The sequence below is a fragment of the Rana temporaria genome, chromosome 9, assembly GCF_905171775.1.
Source record: "Rana temporaria chromosome 9, aRanTem1.1, whole genome shotgun sequence".
Taxonomy (NCBI): domain Eukaryota; kingdom Metazoa; phylum Chordata; class Amphibia; order Anura; family Ranidae; genus Rana; species Rana temporaria.
Genome location: NC_053497.1, coordinates 23,587,245 through 23,605,480, shown reverse-complemented (window position 1 = coordinate 23,605,480; position 18,236 = coordinate 23,587,245). Strand labels below are relative to the sequence as shown.

General features: G+C 45.9%; 1 protein-coding gene across 2 annotated transcripts in view; it reads right to left on the bottom strand.

The window, feature by feature from the left end:
• WHRN (whirlin) overlaps nt 1-18,236 on the bottom strand; it is a 248,078-nt gene that overhangs the window by 19,624 nt on the left and 210,218 nt on the right. For both annotated transcript variants that reach the window (XM_040322973.1, XM_040322972.1), the window contains one exon: nt 12,626-12,789. In XM_040322973.1, coding sequence (XP_040178907.1) covers nt 12,626-12,789 — 164 coding nt within the window. The remainder of the gene's footprint in view (nt 1-12,625; nt 12,790-18,236) is intronic.

Below are 18,236 nucleotides of genomic sequence, written 5' to 3'. Positions count from 1 at the left end.
GGAACGGCACCAGGTTGTAACTCAATGGCACAATCATATGGGCGGTGCGGAGGTAGGGCAACTGCGCGTACCTTATCGAATACATCCCGGTACTGCTCGTATTCAGGAGGCAACAGAGAGTCCGAGGAAGTACACAGCAACTTGACAGGCCCATGGATGCACTTAGCCCCACACTGTGGTGACCATGAGAGGATCTCGGCCGATCTCCAGTCAAAAGTCGGATTATGCTTCTGGAGCCAGGGGTACCCCAAGACCACCGAGTAGTGTGGAGACGAAATAACTTGGAAGCAGACCGACTCTCTGTGAGCGGCACCAATGGCTACCCCCACTGGAAGGGTCTCATGAGTCACGTGTGACGGTTGGAGGGGTCTGCCGTCTATCGCCTCTAGAGCCAGCGGGGAACCTCGAGCCTGTAGAGGAATGGAATTGGCGGCAGCGAACTCACTATCAATGAAAAAACCACCAGCACCAGAGTCCACCAACGCCTGGGTCGTCACCGAGCCCCCGACCCAGGAGAGGACAACAGTGATCAGTGGTTTATCAACATGGGAAACCGGGGACGAGGAGACTCCACCCAAGATCTGCCCCCGACAGGATCTCAGGTGCGAGCGTTTCCCGGACGGTTCGGACATGCCAACCGAAAATGCCCATCGAGACCACAGTACATGCATCGGCCCTCGCGTCTCCGGAATACCCTCTCCCCCTCGGACAAGCGAGCAAACCCCAGCTGCGAGGGTTCACCCCCAGACAAGTCAACCCCAGGAGGCGTGGGAGGAGAGGGAGGCACGGGTGGGACAGCAAACTTAGGCGCCAAACTGTTAGGAGGCCTCCGCAGGCACTCCTTAAAGGAAGGTCTCTCCCTGAGTCTGGTGTCAATCAAAATCAGGAAAGAAATAAGAGCCTCGAGCTCCACTGGTAGGTCCTTAGCTGCAACCTCATCCTTCAAGGCATCCGAGAGACCATGAGAGAAAGCAGCGACCAGGGCCTCATTATTCCAACCTACCTCTGCTGCCAGGGTACGAAACTCAATGGCGTATTCGGCTACGGATCGTGAACCCTGTCTGACGGACATAAGGAGCTTCGCAGCAGAGGCGGCGCGAGCCGGCACATCGAATACCTTCCGAAGAGAAGCAACAAAACCGGAAAACTCGGCAACCACCGGATTGTTGTTCTCCCATAAAGGACTGGCCCAGGACAAGGCCTTGTCAGAGAGCAGCGAGATCAAGAACCCCACCTTTGATCTCTCAGTGGGAAAGGCATGTGGCAGCAACTCGAAATAAATGCCCACTTGGTTAAGGAAACCTCGGCACTGAGTTAGCTCTCCCCCAAATCGCTGTGGAAGGGGGGCAGAACCGGACATACCCCGAAACACCGCAGGCGCAACATCAGGTGTCGGGGTAGACTCTGGCGCAACAACCGGAGCGGCAGTAGGAGCGGGCCCAGGAGCGACAACCGACCCATCGGCAACGGGAGCGACATGAACCGTGCGTTCAAGCAGGGTTTGCAACGCCACGGCGAACTGACCCAACAGGGACTCCAGCTGATCAAGTCTGGCAACCAGCGTGGGTAGCGAGGATGGCTCTGTACCGTCAAAATTCATGGCTTGGTCCTAACGTTACGGAACCATGAACCAGACGTACAACAAGAGATAAGTGAAAATAAGAAGGCTTTATTGAAAATCAAGCTGTAAAGCAAAAGTCCAACGGATGGTAAAACCAGAGGTCAGGAACCAGAAGAGTAGTCAGACGAAGCCAGGATCAGGAACCAGCAGGGAAGTCAGACGAAGCCAGGATCAGGAACCAGCAGAGAAGTCAGACGAAGCCAGGATCGGAACCAGAAGCAGCAGCAGTCTTAGAAGCATGTGCACACAGGAGGACCAAGCAAGGAACTGAAGTCACAGACCTCCTATATATGTGAGCCAGGTATCCAGCTCCTCCCAGTGGGAAGGAGGAGCCGCAGGGTGGGAGGCTACAAGAGACCTAGAAACCAAGATGGCCGCCAGCACATGTCAAACGAAGGAGACAGGAGAGAGGTAAGACCATGACAATGACGTCACGTCCGGGTACCCCGGAAGTAAACAAAGCCCCAATTGCGGCTAGTAAGCATGAGATGGGTGAATTTATTTTCACGATCTCATGCTTTCCAGCCTGGAGGAAAGATGTGGGGTCTTATTGACCCCGCATCTCTCCATAAAGAGGACCTATTCCTATTACAAGGGATGTTTACATTCCTTGTGATAGGAATAAAAGTGATAAAACATTTTTTTTTAAAAAGTGTAAAAAATAAATAAGTAAAATAATTTTTTTTTTTTTTTTTTTAAAACGCCCCTGTCCCCGGTAGCTCGCGCTCAGAAGCGAACGCACACGTAAGTCCCGCCCACGTATGTAACATCGTTCAAACCACATATGTGAGGTATCGCTGCGTGCGTTAGAGCGCGTGCAACAATTCTAGCACTAGATCTCCTCTGTAACTCTAAACTGGCAACCTTTCAAATTTTTTAAAATGTCGCCTATGGAGATTTTTAAGTAACGAAGTTTGGCGCCATTCCATGAGTGTGCGCAATTTTAAAGCGTGACATGTTAGGTATCTATTTACTCGACATAACATCATCTTTCATATTTTACAAAAAAATAGGCTTAACTTTACTGTTTTGTTATTTTTTAATTCATGAAACCTTTTTTTTCCAAAAAAATGTTTGAAAAATGATTGCGCAAATACCGTGCAAGATAAAAAGTTGCAATGACCGCCATTTTATTCCCTAGGGTGTCTGCTAAAAACATATATACTGTTTGGGGGTTCTGAGTAATTTTCTAGCAAAAGAATGATGATTTGTACATGTAGGAGAGAAGTGCCAGAATAGGCCCGTTTTGCACGTTGGTATAAAAGCCCTGTATTGAAGGGGTTAAACATTTAATGTAATGCAAGCCCCGCCCACTTTGTACCCCATGTAGCTGAATTTTAAAAACAAATGCGCCATTTGTTTGTGCCGCATAAAAAAAAAAAAAACCCATGTGTGCCGGTTCGGTTTCTGAGATATTAAACATTCAATTTATTTTTTTGCTATATAAACAAAAAAAAGACTGGACATTTTGTTTGTTATAACATTTTGCAAATAAATTATATATCTCCATAACCTTACGCAAAAATGTATTCTGATACATTTCTTTGGTGAAAAAAAAACAAATCCGTGTATATTTATTTAATCTGTAGGAAAGTTATAGAGTCTACAAACCATGATATTTATTTGAAAATCAACCAATCCTGATATACTGACGGCTCGAAAATGCCAGAACAAATATCCCCCAAATGACCCCTTTTGGAAAGCAGACAGTCCAAGGTATTTAGTAGGATTTTTTTTTTGTCACCATTTTTTTTAAAGTGAAGAAATTATATATATATATATATATGTGTGTGTGTGTGTGTGTGTGTAAATATATATATATATATATATATATATATATATATATATATATATATATATATATATATATATATATAAAGTTTTCACAATTTTTGTTTTTAGATTTGATACATACTGTCACCAGTGCAGTACAGCTTTGTCATGCAACTGGTGTGGCGGTTATCAGGGACACTAACTCGTGACAGCATGTAAAAAAAAAATATATAAATAATAATTTTCTGTTTTTTTACAGATTTATTATCTTATTTTTATTTTTTTTACATACTGTGACCAGAGCAATAAAAAAAAAAACATAGTAACACTGCACTACCCTGGGGGAGGTTATCAAGTTTATTTTTCCACACACTGATTGCTTATAACAGTGAATACCAGTGTTATTTACAAATCATTTTTACTGAATGAAATAGATTCATTCAGTGTATTGCTGTGATTGGCCACAGCTAATTACATGGTACAGATTGACTGTGATTAGCCTGGTCTGTACCATGTGATCACTGTGACCAATCACTGACATCAACACAATAGTACACAATGAATGGCATGAATCAAAGCCATTCATTGTTTACAATTGTCATGTGATCTGCTGTGTTTGGTCACAGACAGATGACAGATCAGTGTACCAGCCCGCTGCCGGTACCATGTGATCTTTGTGACCAATCACCGAGATCAACACAATAGTACATCATATCTATCTTCGCCCTCTCTTTGAAATCATCAGTAACCAGAAGTTACTTTACCACTCCTATGCAGACGACACACAACTGTATTTCCGCATCTGCAACAAAAAGGATCATTCTCTTGGACTAGAGAAATGCCTCACTCTAATAGATAACTGGATGACAAAAAGTTATCTTAAACTCAACGGTTCGAAAACAGAACTTCTCCTGTTTCACGCTAACTGGAAAAGTCACCCCGCGTCAACATGGACTCCCCCACCCATTCTGGGCAAAACTATCACCCCTAGCACCAAAGTCAAAAGTCTCGAAGTCATTTTCGATACCTACATGACAATGGATGCACAAATAGGGTCAGTAGTCAGCGGATCCCACCATCTGCTGCGCCTACTACACAGACTTACCCCCTTTATCCCAAAAGAGGACATTGCAGTCGTGGTGGGAACAATCATCCATTCCAGATTCGACTACGCAAATGCCCTCTATCTAGGACTCCCCAAATACCAAATCACTCGTCTGCAAGTCGTTCAAAATACGGCCGCTCGACTAGTGACCGGGAAAAAACCATGGGAATCAATCTCACCTTCACTGAGATCCCTTCATTGGTTGCCAGTAAAAGACAGAATCACTTTCAAGGCACTCTGCCTAACACATAAGTGTATTCAAGGCAACGCCCCCCAATATCTATGCGAAAAAATAAAAGCCCATAACCCCAATCGCATTCTGCGATCCACCAATCAAAACCTACTCCAGATACCCAAAGCCAGATACAAGTCCAAAGGAGATTGAAGATTTGCAGTCCGGGGACCTCGCCTGTGGAATGCACTACCAACCACCATCTGACTGGAGTCAGACCACTTGGCCTTCAGGAGAAAGATTAAAACCCATCTCTTCTGAGGTCAAGGGGTTCCTTACCCATGAAATGGATACAGCGCCCAGAGGCGATTCAGTTCGCATGTGTTGCGCTTTACAAGTTTCTCACTCACTCACTCACTAATGAATGGCATGAACCAAACCCATTCATTGTTTACAATTGTCATGTGATCTGCTGTGATTGGTCACAGAGATCACATTGTACCGGCAGCAGGCCAGTACACTGATCTGTCAGTGGATACAGCAGGTGACAGATTGTGCTGGAGCACGGCTCAATCCTGGGAGTTTGTCATGTGACCCAGGATAATAGGCCTCCCGCTCGGCCATCCTTTTACAGTAGGCAGGTCGGGAAGGGGTTAAACATTGGTCGTTGGGAAGAATTACCCCCTTAGATAGCCAAAATGATTATTGGTGTCAGTGTGAAGCAGAAATTGATCATTGCTCAAGGAATACCTTCACAACATCTGAAGGAACCCCAGAGTTCTATGGACCCTGGCTGGGAAACCCTGGTCTGACTCTTTCACATGTCCTTGAAAATACAAGCCGTTCACTTTTCGTTTTGGACTAAACACATTTCTTTTGTATTTACACATAAATGGTCCTTTTATCTGGTAGGAATAACATTGCCAGACGGTAACTGCAAGCAGAATCTGGAGTCACGACAACCTTTGTTGGGAAAAACCAAGTCTGTGTGCGTATTAAAAGGCATAGTGCAAAGAGTAACGATGCCATAGCAACCAATTTCAGAATCAAAGCTCCGCTGTTATCTGTGTAGTTCTGGAAAACTATGTACCTGAAATGACAGTCATCTGCTTTCAGTCTGATGTCTATGGCAAGACCATGACCCTTGCCAGCCATCCAGTCAATGGCAGCCGGTAGAACCCCCAGACTGATGGCTATTGTTCCCCTGATAAGCTGGCACTGGATTCATGGGCCAGATTCACATAGAAATACGTTACTCCACGGCGGCGTAACGTATCTCATTTACGTTACACCGCCGCAGGTTTACAGCGTAAGTGCCTGATTCTCAAAAAACTTACCTGTAAACTTGCGGCGGTGTAACGTAATTCCGATCGGCGCAAGCCCGCCCAATTCAAATGGGACGGGCACCATTTAAATTAGGCGCGTTCCCGCGCCGAACGTACTGCGCATGCTCCGTCGGGTAAATTACCCGACGTGCATTGTGCTAAATGACGTCATTTGTTTAGACGTTAACGTAAATGGCGTCCAGCGCCATTCACGGACGACTTACGCAAACGACGTGGTTTTTTAAATTTCAACGCGGGAACGACGGCCATACTTAACATGGCTTAGAACAACTAGGGCTCAGCCCTAATTTTACGCGGCGTAACTCAACGGAAACGACGTAAAGTTAGATCGACGGGCAGCGCGGACGTTCGGGAATCGCTGTAACTAGTCATTTGCATATTCTACGCCGACCGCAATGGCCTCGCCACCTAGCGGCCGGCCTAGAATTGCATCCTTAACCCTTTCATGCCTACGCCTATGTATGACATTTGGTGTTTACAAGTTAAAATCCATATTTTTGGCTAGAAAATTACTTAGAACCCCCAAATATTATATATATTTTTTTAGCAGAGAATCTAGAGAATAAAATGGCGATTGTTGCAATATTTTATGTCATACGGTATTTGTGCGGCGGTGTTTTAAACACAACTTCTTGAGAAAAATTAACTTTCATGAATTTTAAAAAAATGAAAAAGTAAAATTAGCCCATTTTTTTTGCATAATGTGAAAGATGATATTACGCTGAGTAAATAGATACCAAGCATGTCACGCTTTATAATTGCACGCACTCGTGGAATTGCGACAAACTACGGTACCTAAAAATCTCCATAGGCGACACTTTAAACTTTTTTTACGGTTACCAGGTTAGAGTTACAGAGTAGGTCTAGTGCTAGAATTATTGCTCTCGCTCTGACGATCGCGGCGATACCTCACATGTGTGATTTGAACACCGTTTTCATATGCGGCCGCGACTTCCGTATGCGTTTTCTTTGCTGCGCAAGCTCGCGGGGAGGGGGGCGCTTTAAAAAATTTTTTTTTTTGTTTTCTTATTTATTTTATTATTTTTTATAATATTAAATTGTGTGTTTTTTTTTTTTTTTCATTTTGATCACTTTTATTGCTGTCACAAGGAATGTAAACATCCCTTGTGACAGTAATAGGTGGTGACAGGTACTCTTTATGGAGGGATCGGGGGTCTAAAAGACCTCCGAGCCCTTCTTTGCACTTCAAAGTATTCAGATCGCCGAAAACGGCGATTCTGAATACTGTGTACTTTTTTAAATCCGGCGCCATTGACAGCCGAGAAACCCGGAAGTGACGTCATGACGCCGCTTCCGTGGTTTCAATGCGGAGACTGAATCAAAGCCGTTTACGGCTTAGTGTCAGTCTCCGCCTGGACACAGAAGGCGCCGGATAAATGATCGGGTCTCCCGGTGGGACGGGAGGCCCGGTCAGAGCGGCGAAAGGCGGCGGGAGGGGGGGGATGTCCCCTCCCGCTCCTCCGGCATAACAACCGAGCGGCGGCTCTAAACAACAGTACCGGGATGATGCCTGCGGCTGCAGGCATCATCCCGGTATAACCCCCGAAACCCGAGGACGCATATATGCGTTGCGACGGCGTGAAAGGGTTAAGATCCGACAGTGTAATTCAATTACACCTGTCGGATCTTCTGGCTATCTATGCGTAACTGATTCTATGAATCATTCGCATAGTTAGGACGGCCGGAACACAGAGATACGACGGCGTATCAGGAGATACGCCGTTGTATCTCTTCTGTGAATCTGGCCCCATGTTCTTTACTTCTTGTTTTTCCTTTTCCAGTGATAAAAACATCTAAATCTGTCTCTGTACACCGTCTTCCCCGAGGATAACCAGACCATGCCGGCGGGAAAGCTATTGGCAGCTTTAGACTATTTATGCCTAATCTGCATTTGGTGACCAGGGCTTACCGCACATTATTGTTCTTTGTTTTCCAAAATAAGCCTGATTACTTATTCATTTTGGGTAAGATAAGTTCATCGGGGAGAGAAATGTGTGCCGTACGCTTCCATAACAACGTACTACCGAGCTACAAGACCAAAGGGAGAATGTGCTATGTAAGTAAGTTCTAATAATCGCTCTACACAACCTCGAGGCTGGAGCTCAACCATTCAACTAAGCTGGACATTATTACTCCCAATTCTCCAGAAGTGAGCTCTGTGACTTGCGGAACCCGCGGACCCGATCACCGCCGTTGTCCCGCGATCGGATCACAGAGCTGAAGCACGGGGAGATGTCAGTGTAAACACAACCTCTCTCCGTTCTGCCTAGGTGACACTGTCACTGATCGTGTTCCCTGTCATCGGGAACAACGATCAGTGGCATGCCGCGCCCCCTAACAGTTACAAGCACTCCCTAGGACACACTTAAACCCTTCAGCGCCACCTACAGGTTAACCCCTTCACTGCCAGTGACATTTATACAGTAAACAATGCATTTTTATAGCACTGATCGCTGTGAAAATGACAATGGTCCCAAAATGGTATCAAAAGTGTCTGATGTGTCCGCCATATTGTCGCAGTCACGATAAAAATTGCTGATCGCCGCCATTACTAGTAAAAAAAAAAAATATTAATTAAAATGCCATAAAACGATCCCCCAACTTTTGTGCAAACCAATCAATAAACACTTATTGCGTTTTTTTTTTTTTTTTTTACCAAAAATATGTAGAAGAAATACGTATCGGCCTAAACTGAGGATTTTTTTTTTTTATATATATATATATATAGATTTTTTGGGGGATATGCATTATAGCAAAAAGTAAAAAATGTTGCATTTCTTTCAAAATTGTCGCTCTATTTTTGTTTATGGTGCAAAAAATAAAAACCGCAGAGGTGATCAAATACCACCAAAAGAAAGCTCTGTTTGTGGGAAAAAAAAAGGACGCCAATTTTGTTTGGGAGCCACGTCGCACGACCGCGTAATTGTCAGTTGAAGCGACGCAGTGCCGGTTCGCAAACAGTGGCCCTGTCTTTAACCAGACAAATGGTCCGGGGCTTAAGTGGTTAATGGCGCCTCCGTTTGGTTTTATACTCAGGTGGCATGACATCGCTTGTGTAGCGATCACCCCCGAAGGAGCCTCTGGTTTGTTTTTGGGATCGGCATATTGAGTTACCTTGATATGGCCCAGGGGTGCAGTGGTAGGAAACAAACAGTGAGCGAAGGTCCAGACAGTGAATAAAGGTTTTTCCAATGCTTTTTTTTCCAGGCCAACATCAACATCAGTTGGGATGGTCAAGGTTGATGAAGAAAGAGAGGGAGAGAACTTTGCAGTACCAATTTTGTAACTCATCGCCACTCCAACTGAGTGGGTAAAGTGCCCCCGGACAGACCTGTTTCTATAGGCCTGGCAACCGAGGTGTCACTTAGGATTTCTGGGAGGAAACAGGCCTGTCTCACAGGCCAATTACAATAACTGAGCTAGGTAGATACATGAAGCAAATCCTCCCAGTAGGTTTCTGCGTTGGTCACCAGATGACAGCAAACATACCTGTCAGTACTCTGGTCACCGGATCCCCAATTGGTTTGTTCAGGCCCTGTTGGACGACCTGCCTCCGGGTTCTCCTCAAACCGACTCCCCAATCGTACGGCACCCAGCCTGGGATCCTTTTAGTAGAACAGGGAACCCAGCAAGTCACTGGGGTCCCCTTGTACCTCCAGATGAGGGTTTTCGTAGCCTGCAACTTTGGCCAGGTGGGCCACGCCGGCGGGGTCCATGGATGCGCGCACCCTGAAGGTGGATGCCGCACCTGGAACGGGGACCCCGCGAAGATTTTAGAACTCATGACACCTGTCACAGATATACTCCTCTCCAGCATGCCCCAAGAGGGAAAAGCTCCTCCGATTGGCTGCTGGAGAAACGTACTCTGCCAGAACCCCTCTGCCGCCAGCTGCTGGCCAGGGATGACATTGCATCCCTGGACCACAGACTGACCCAGTGGACATTTCTGGAATGACAGAAGTCCCAAAATTTAAACAAATAGCGAATGGGAGCAAGGTAACTCTCCCATTCCCCACTAACTTTAGTGTAGTGCCCATACTGAAAGTAAGGGGGCGCTACACTTGTATATCAAGTCAAATTTTATTTAAAAATTCTGCTTGTCTGGCAAAACGCTCTCAAACCAAGGTTTTACTGTATTTTTGATTTCAGGTGTATACTTTGATCCTCAAGTTGGGTTTCAAGCGGGGTTCCAGGCATCATTTTTATTTATTTTGTGGCAAGCAAAAATTAATCACATTAAATAGTCCCTAAAACATATTAACCACTTCCCCACCGCACCATAGCGAAAATACTGCTACAGCGCGGTGGAGTTATTCTGGGAGGACGTCCCTGGGACGTCCTCCCAGAATCCTTCACTCGCGCGCCCCCTGACCCGGCGCATCACGGATCGCGGTAAATTGCCGCTGATAGCAGCCGTTTACCACGTGATCGCTCCGTCAAATGACGGAGCGTTCACTTGTAAACAAACCGGCGTCATGTAATAACGCCGGTTCCTCCCTCTCCTCTCTGTACCGATCGGTACAGTGTGAGAGGAGAGGGGGGGGGGAGCGGGTGTCAGCAGCAGCACTGTGGGCTGGATCTGTGACTATTGCAGTCACAGATCCAGCCATCCCTCCCTGCGCAATACTCTGCAATAACACCCCATACTGTCTGCAATACCCCCCATACTCTGCAATACCCCCTACACTCTGCAATACCACCCCACGCTCTGCAATACCCCCCATACTCTGCAATACCCCCATACTCTGCAATACCCCCCCACACTCTGCAATACCCCCCCACACTCTGCAATACCCCCCCACACTCTGCAATACCCCCCCACACTCTGCAATACCCCCCCACACTCTGCAATACCCCCCACACTCTGCAATACCCCCCACACTCTGCAATACCCCCCATACTCTGCAATACCCCCCATACTCTGCAATACCCCCCCACACTCTGCAATACCCCCCCACACTCTGCAATACCCCCCCACACTCTGCAATACCCCCCCCCACACTCTGCAATACCCCCCCCACACTCTGCAATACCCCCCCCACACTCTGCAATACCCCCCATACTCTGCAATACCCCCATACTCTGCAATACCCCCCATACTCTGCAATACCCGCTAATATTGTGCAATACCCCCCCATACTCTGCAATACCCCCCATATTGTGCAATACCCTCAATACTCCACAATTCCCCAATACTCCACAATACCCCAATACTCCAATACCTTGCAATACGTCGCCTATGGGGATTTTTAAGTAGCAAAGTTTGGCGCAATTCCACGAGTGTGTGCAATTTTGAAGGGTGACATGTTAGGTATCTATTTACTCAGCGTAACTTCATCTTTCATAGTATGCAAAAACATTGGGCTAACTTTACTTTTTTTTTTTAAGCACAAAACGTTTTTTTTTTTTTAAAACACGCGTTCAAAAAATTGCTGCGAAAATACTGTGCAAGATAAAAAGTTGCAACAACCGCCATTGTATTCTCTAGGGTCTTTGAAAAAAAAAAAGCATATATAATGTTTTGGGGTTCTATGTAATTTTTTAGCAAATAAATGATGATTTTTACGTGTAGGAGAAAAATGTCAGAATTGGCCTGGGTGTTCCAGAACGCCTTATGGTGCTCCCTGCATGTTGGGCCTCTGTATGTGACCACGCTGTGTAAAAGTCTCACACATGTGGTATCGCCATACTCGGGAGGAATAGCAGAATGTGTTTTGGGGTGTAATTTGTGGTATGCATATGCTGTGTGTGAGAAATAACCTGCTAATATGACAGAAACTAGAATTTATTTATTTTTTTACAGAATTTTCAGTCTTTTTTCTTTTATAGCGCAAAAAATAAAAACCGCAGAGGTGATCAAATACCACCAAAAGAAAGCTCTATTTGTGTGGAAAAAAAGGACAAAAATTTCAGACGGGTACAATGTTGTATGACTGAGTAATTGTCATTCAAATTGTGAGACCCCTGAAAGCTGAAAATTGATCTGGTTAGGAAGGGGGTTTAAGTGCCCAGTGGTCAAGAGGTTAATAGCTCCCCAATTGTTCCAGAAATCATTGCAAACACTTATAGCCTTCTATCCTCCTGCTCATGTTGTGGGCGTATCCATCATATGTGTGGGCATGTGAAGCCCAGTTCCTTTTTCTTCCTGGTTTTCAGGGAGAGGTGCATGCTGGGAGATTTTTAGGCACAGTAATGCCCAGAGACTCCTGGGAAATGAGTGTCATCGTTTCCCAGGAGGCAATGGGGTCTTAGGACAGGAAGTTGAACCACCTAGGACCAGGAACTAGGCAGATTACGAAATGTGCCTAGTAACAGCCAGATAGAAAGTGAGTAAAACAATTTTTTTTTTTAGGGTGGATCTCCGCTTTTATAAATGTTGGTGGTCCTGGTTGGGTTTGATTGTCTGAGATGCCTAAAACATGCTTCTCTCTCTTTTTTTTTATTTATTTTTTTAAATCCATACCACTTGATCATAGGCCTGTTGTATAGTTTATGCTATACCGCATTGTTCTGTGTTTGCTGTACCATCTGCTGTGGGCCCCATGTGAACATTCCCAAGTAAATGACGACCATGCACTTTTCCTTACTGGTTTTGTCATGTTCTCCGCTCCTTTAGATTTCTGTGGCTGAGGACTGCTGTCTTTGCTGCCTCCACCAACTTCTCCTGCGTCCACTCCGCTGTCCTCGCTCAGAGTCTGCCCGCTGTCCGAGAGCTGGGAGAGGGATGCCGGGGGGGAGATGGGCAAGACGGCTGCAGAGACCAACAACATGTCAGTGGAGGGCATTTGTACAGAACAACAACACAGGTAGGACATTCTACGTTCCATTTCACAACATTCCTTCATCAATAATGAAATACAATGTTTTCTACAAGCTAATCACAGGTCTGTGTCCTTAAAGGAGAACTCCACTTTTTTAAAACAATGAATGTAGAATATAAAATTGATACATTTCATTATTTTTTTTTATTATTCCTTTTCATTTTAATTTTCAGTTGCTGTATTTTCAAAAAAAAAATCAAAAAATTCAATACAATATGGCAACCCGGAAGCCAAATGTCATTTCCTGCATGTGTGATTGGCCTGATGATTTTCTGAGGGGTCTGCACTAAGATAGAAGTACAATTTTAAGCATCCCTTGCAATAGGAATTACATTTTTGCTAAGATACTCCCTAAGGCAGGGGTAGGCAACCTCTGCCCTCCAGCTGTTTTGAAACTACAAGTCCCATGAGACATTGCAAGACCCTGACAATTGCAGGCTTGACTCCTAGGCCCCGTACACACGAGGGGATCTCCGCTGGAAACGGTCCGCCAGACCGTTTCCAGCGGAGATTCCTCCTCCGGATTTTGATCCGATGGCTTGTACACACCATTGGATCAAAATCCGCGCGGAATACATCCGCGGTGACGTGTCGCGCCGTCGGCGTGACGATGACGCGGCAACGTGCGCAACGCTGGAAGGTAAGTACTTCCACGCATGCGTCGAATCATTACGACGCATGCGAGGGAGGGGAGCGGACGGATTGATCCGGTGAGTCTGTACAGACGACCGGATCAATCCGCTGGACCCGATTCAATCGGATAGATTTCTTAGCATGCTAAGACATTTCTATCCGCTTGAAATCGATCGGCTGGAGGAATCTCCGCGGATAAATGTCCGCTAGGCCGTACAGACGACCGGATTTGTCCGCTGGAACTGATCCGCGGATCAATCCCAGCGGATAGACCCGGTCATGAGGCCCTAGAGGCAGAGGCATGATGGGATTTGTAGTTTTACCACAGCTGGAGGGTCGAGGTTGCCTACCCCTGCCCTAAGTGCTTTCACAGGGGTTGACATCCTTACCACCAGGGGATCGGTTTTAAGTGAGGGGTACATTGGTGGCTACAAGGCATTAAAGAGGGGTTCCAACCACAATTAGCATTTTTTAAATGTATGTCCTTTCATAATGAGTTTTTATAATATAAATCCGGTCACTTACTACTTTACAATCCACCGCCGCTCCACATAGATATTCAAAAAAGATAGTTTATAAAACCATGTCCACACCGTTGTCATTTTGCTTGTGGGTATTGTGAAGCCCACAAGCACTTAGTTCCTGGAAGTCTTGGATAGGGAGTTATAATGGGGAAGCGCACTGCATCCTGGGAAATGATGACACACATTTCCCAGGGGCATTAGCGTACTGAGGAGCCGAGGGAGATGATGTCAGAATCCTAGGTGATACCAAAGGCAGATTTCGTAGGACCGCATAGCAACAGGCATTTCCAGGTGAGTAAAACATTTTTTTTTTCTTTTTTAGGTCTAATGAGCACAAAAATGAAAAAATTATTTTGGGATGGAAACTCCACTTTTTTAAGGAGGCAATCCTAAATGAATGTTTTTGACGACTTTATATTGAAATGCCACAACTTCAAGCCAAGCGGTTGCCCCCTGTCAAACTCTGTAAGCTGAGTTAAACTTGCTGTGGCATGTGTACTACGCCCTCTAGCTGCCTTGTTGGTATTTAGGTGGTTGGGCAGGCTGCCTGTGTGAAATGGCTCCAAGCCCTCGTTCACATTGAATACGGCTTTGAAATCATGTGACTTCACTTGAAATCACACAATTTCAAAGCGGCATGTCAGTGTGACTTCAGGTGTGACCTGGCTGACATCTGTGTGACTTTATGTCACACCTAAAATCGCCAAAAGTAATGTAGGAACTGCTTTTTTGAATTGGTGCGGCACCAAAAAAAAGTGTGAATTGCACCGATTTAAACCGTTCCATTGCCAACAATAGGGTGCGACTTGTCCTGCGATTTGGACCTGTCAAATCACATGACAAGTTGCGCTAGTGTGAACAGGGGGGAGGGGGGGGGGGTTTAAAGTGGTTGTAAAGACACATTTATTCTTTTAGCCTCTCTGTTTTAGAAACATATTAAATACAGTGTATGTTTTTTTTTTTATTATTATTATTATTATAAAGCTAAATACCCTCTATGCCTCTATCTAAGAAGTGCAGTGGAAGGGGTTGAGATTCCCCTCTGACAGAGCTAGTAGAGGACATGTGACCACGCAGCAGCCCTAAGTAAAGAAGGTATTTTGCTTCATAATCCGCCCCCCCCCCTGCTGCCCTCCAGGTGCTTCTACCGACTCACCAATGCGATCGGTGAGTCGGAGAACGGATCCGCCGGCCCCGGATGCTTACCATAGAGATTTTTGGCGGACCAAATGGCCGCCGGAGTCTCTATGATCGTTCGGAGGCCCTGCTGCCCTCCAGGTGCTTCTACCGACTCGCCAATGCGATCGGTGAGTCGGAGAACGGATCCGCCGGCCCCAGATGCTTACCATAGAGATTTTTGGTGGACCAAATGGCCGCCGGAGTCTCTATGATCGTTCGGAGGCCCTGCTGCCCTCCAGGTGCTTCTACCGACTCGCCAATGCGATCGGTGAGTCGGAGAACGGATCCGCCGGCCCCAGATGCTTACCATAGAGATTTTTGGCGGACCAAATGGCCGCCGGAGTCTCTATGATCGTTCGGAGGCCCTGCTGCCCTCCAGGTGCTTCTACCGACTCGCCAATGCGATCGGTGAGTCAGAGAACGGATCCGCCGGCCCCGGATGCTTACCATAGAGATTTTTGGCGGACCAAATGGCCGCCGGAGTCTCTATGATCGTTCGGAGGCCCTGCTGCCCTCCAGGTGCTTCTACCGACTCGCCAATGCGATCGGTGAGTCGGAGAACGGATCCGCCGGCCCCAGATGCTTACCATAGAGATTTTTGGCGGACCAAATGGCCGCCGGAGTCTCTATGATCGTTCGGAGGCCCTGCTGCCCTCCAGGTGCTTCTACCGACTCGCCAATGCGATCGGTGAGTCGGAGAACGGATCCGCCGGCCCCAGATGCTTACCATAGAGATTTTTGGCGGACCAAATGGCCGCCGGAGTCTCTATGATCGTTCGGAGGCCCTGCTGCCCTCCAGGTGCTTCTACCGACTCGCCAATGCGATCGGTGAGTCAGAGAACGGATCCGCCGGCCCCGGATGCTTACCATAGAGATTTTCGGCGGACCAAATGGCCGCCGGAGTCTCTATGAGCGTTCGGAGGTCGGGCGCATGGGTTATGATGTCACACCCAGCCTCTGCATTTTAAAAAAGTCACTGCCTCGGCTGGAAAGCTGTGTTTTTTTTTTTGCAGGCTTCCAACATTTTTCAGATGGGAATGAGGGACACCTACTACCAAACGTATGTAGGCATAGGACACGCCCCTGACACACCCCCTTAAAGGAGAATTAACCAAAAAAAGGTTAATTAAATTCACAAGGGCTTTATTTTACTACTACCATTCCTTTATATTGGCGTTTAAAATTTACAAATGCAGCAGTTTAGAAATTGGATGAAAGGTTTAGCACTGGGAAACACTTTTTGAAAGATAAAAAGTGCTTTTATTATACAACTATATGGATCAGACCAAAATGAGGGACAAATGAGGAGGACAGGGGGACAGAGGGACACTGCTCCAAATCAGGGACAGTTGGGAGCCTCCCAGCCTAGAGGTGAGATGTGGGGTCTCATTGACCCCCTATCTGACTGTAAAGAGGACCTGTCATGTCATATTCCTATTACAAGGGATATTTGCATTCCATTTTTTTTTTTTTAAGTGTCAAATTAAAAAAAGTAGAATTAACAATAAAAAAAAAAATCTTTTAAAGTGCCCCTGTCCCTGTGTGATCGCATACAGAAGCGAACGCATACGTAAGTCCCGCCCACATATGAAAGCGGTGTTCAGACCACACATGTGAGGTGTCGCCGCAAACGTTGGAGCGAGAGCAATAATTCTAGCCCTAGACCTCCTCTGTAACTCAGAACATTTAACCAGTAAAAAAAATTTAAAGCGTCGCCCACGAGGATTTTTAAGTGTCGAAGTTTGACGCCATTCCACAAGTGTGTGCAATTTTTAAGGGGGGCATGTTGGGTATTTATTTACTCGGCGTAACATCATCTTTCACATTATGCAGAAAAATTGGGCTAACTTTAATGTTTTTTTTTTAAGCATGAAAAAATGTGTTTGAAAAATTGCTGCGCAAATACCGTGCAAGATAAAAAGTTGCAATGACCGCCATTGTATTCTCTAAGGTCTCTGCTAAAAAAAAAAAAAAAAACATACATAATGTTTGGGCATTCTATGTAATTTTCTAGCAAAAAAATGATGATATTTACATGTAGAAGGGGAAGTGCCAGAATTGGTCTGGATGGGAAGTGGTTAAGAAACTGACAGGTTTGCTTGTAGGCACGTAGCTGATAGCTGCCAAAATGACTTCCAATGACAGTAGGAGAGAGTGAAGGATATGGGCACTGCTATAAATACCGGTACTTCAGGCTGGCATGTCTAGACTGCATGTTATCTTCTCACGGCAAGGCAGGTACATCATAATAAAAATTGGTATATTTAGTGACTTCTGCCGCGCATGGCCATGATTTTTAACTGGCAGCAGTGTTTTAGAACTCTGCAATCTCTTTAGTAGTAGTAGTGTAAATCTTAACATTTCCAGCATACAGTCTGGTAAGGACCACATGAAACCTGAACATGCAAAATATCAAAATTATATAAAATAATGCTTTCATTGCGGAATGGAGGTCTGAGCATGTATACTGTGGGCCAGATCCACAAAGATCTGCCTATCTTTAGGCAAGCGTAGCGTATCTCAGATACACTACGCAGCCGTAACTTAGGGCCAGATCCACAAAAGGGATACGCCGGCGTATCCCTGTTTCTTTGGAACTGATCCACAGAATCAGTTTTCCATAGATAGGGAGAAGAACCGACATGTGTAAGGGACTTACACTGTCGGATTTTAGGATGCAGTACCGCATCCGCCGCTGGGGGCATTTCTCGTCGAAATGCCGCTTCGGGTATGCAAATTAGCACTTACGGAGTTCCACGAAGCTTTTACGCTTTGTTTTTTCTCCCTAAGTATTAGTTTGCCGTCGCAAAATTAGGGCTGCTTTTACAAGGTCTAAACTGTTTACACCTTGTAAAAGTATACCCTTCTATCCCGCGTCGCTGTCATTTTTTTTTTTTTTTTTTCCGCCGCAACTCTTTTTTTTTTTTTTTTTTTACGCCCGTCGCGATTCTCAAAACCCGGCGCAACGTAAAACCGCGCAAAGCACGTCGGGAAAATAACGTCGGGAGCATGCGCAGTATGTCCGGCGCGGGAGCGCGCCT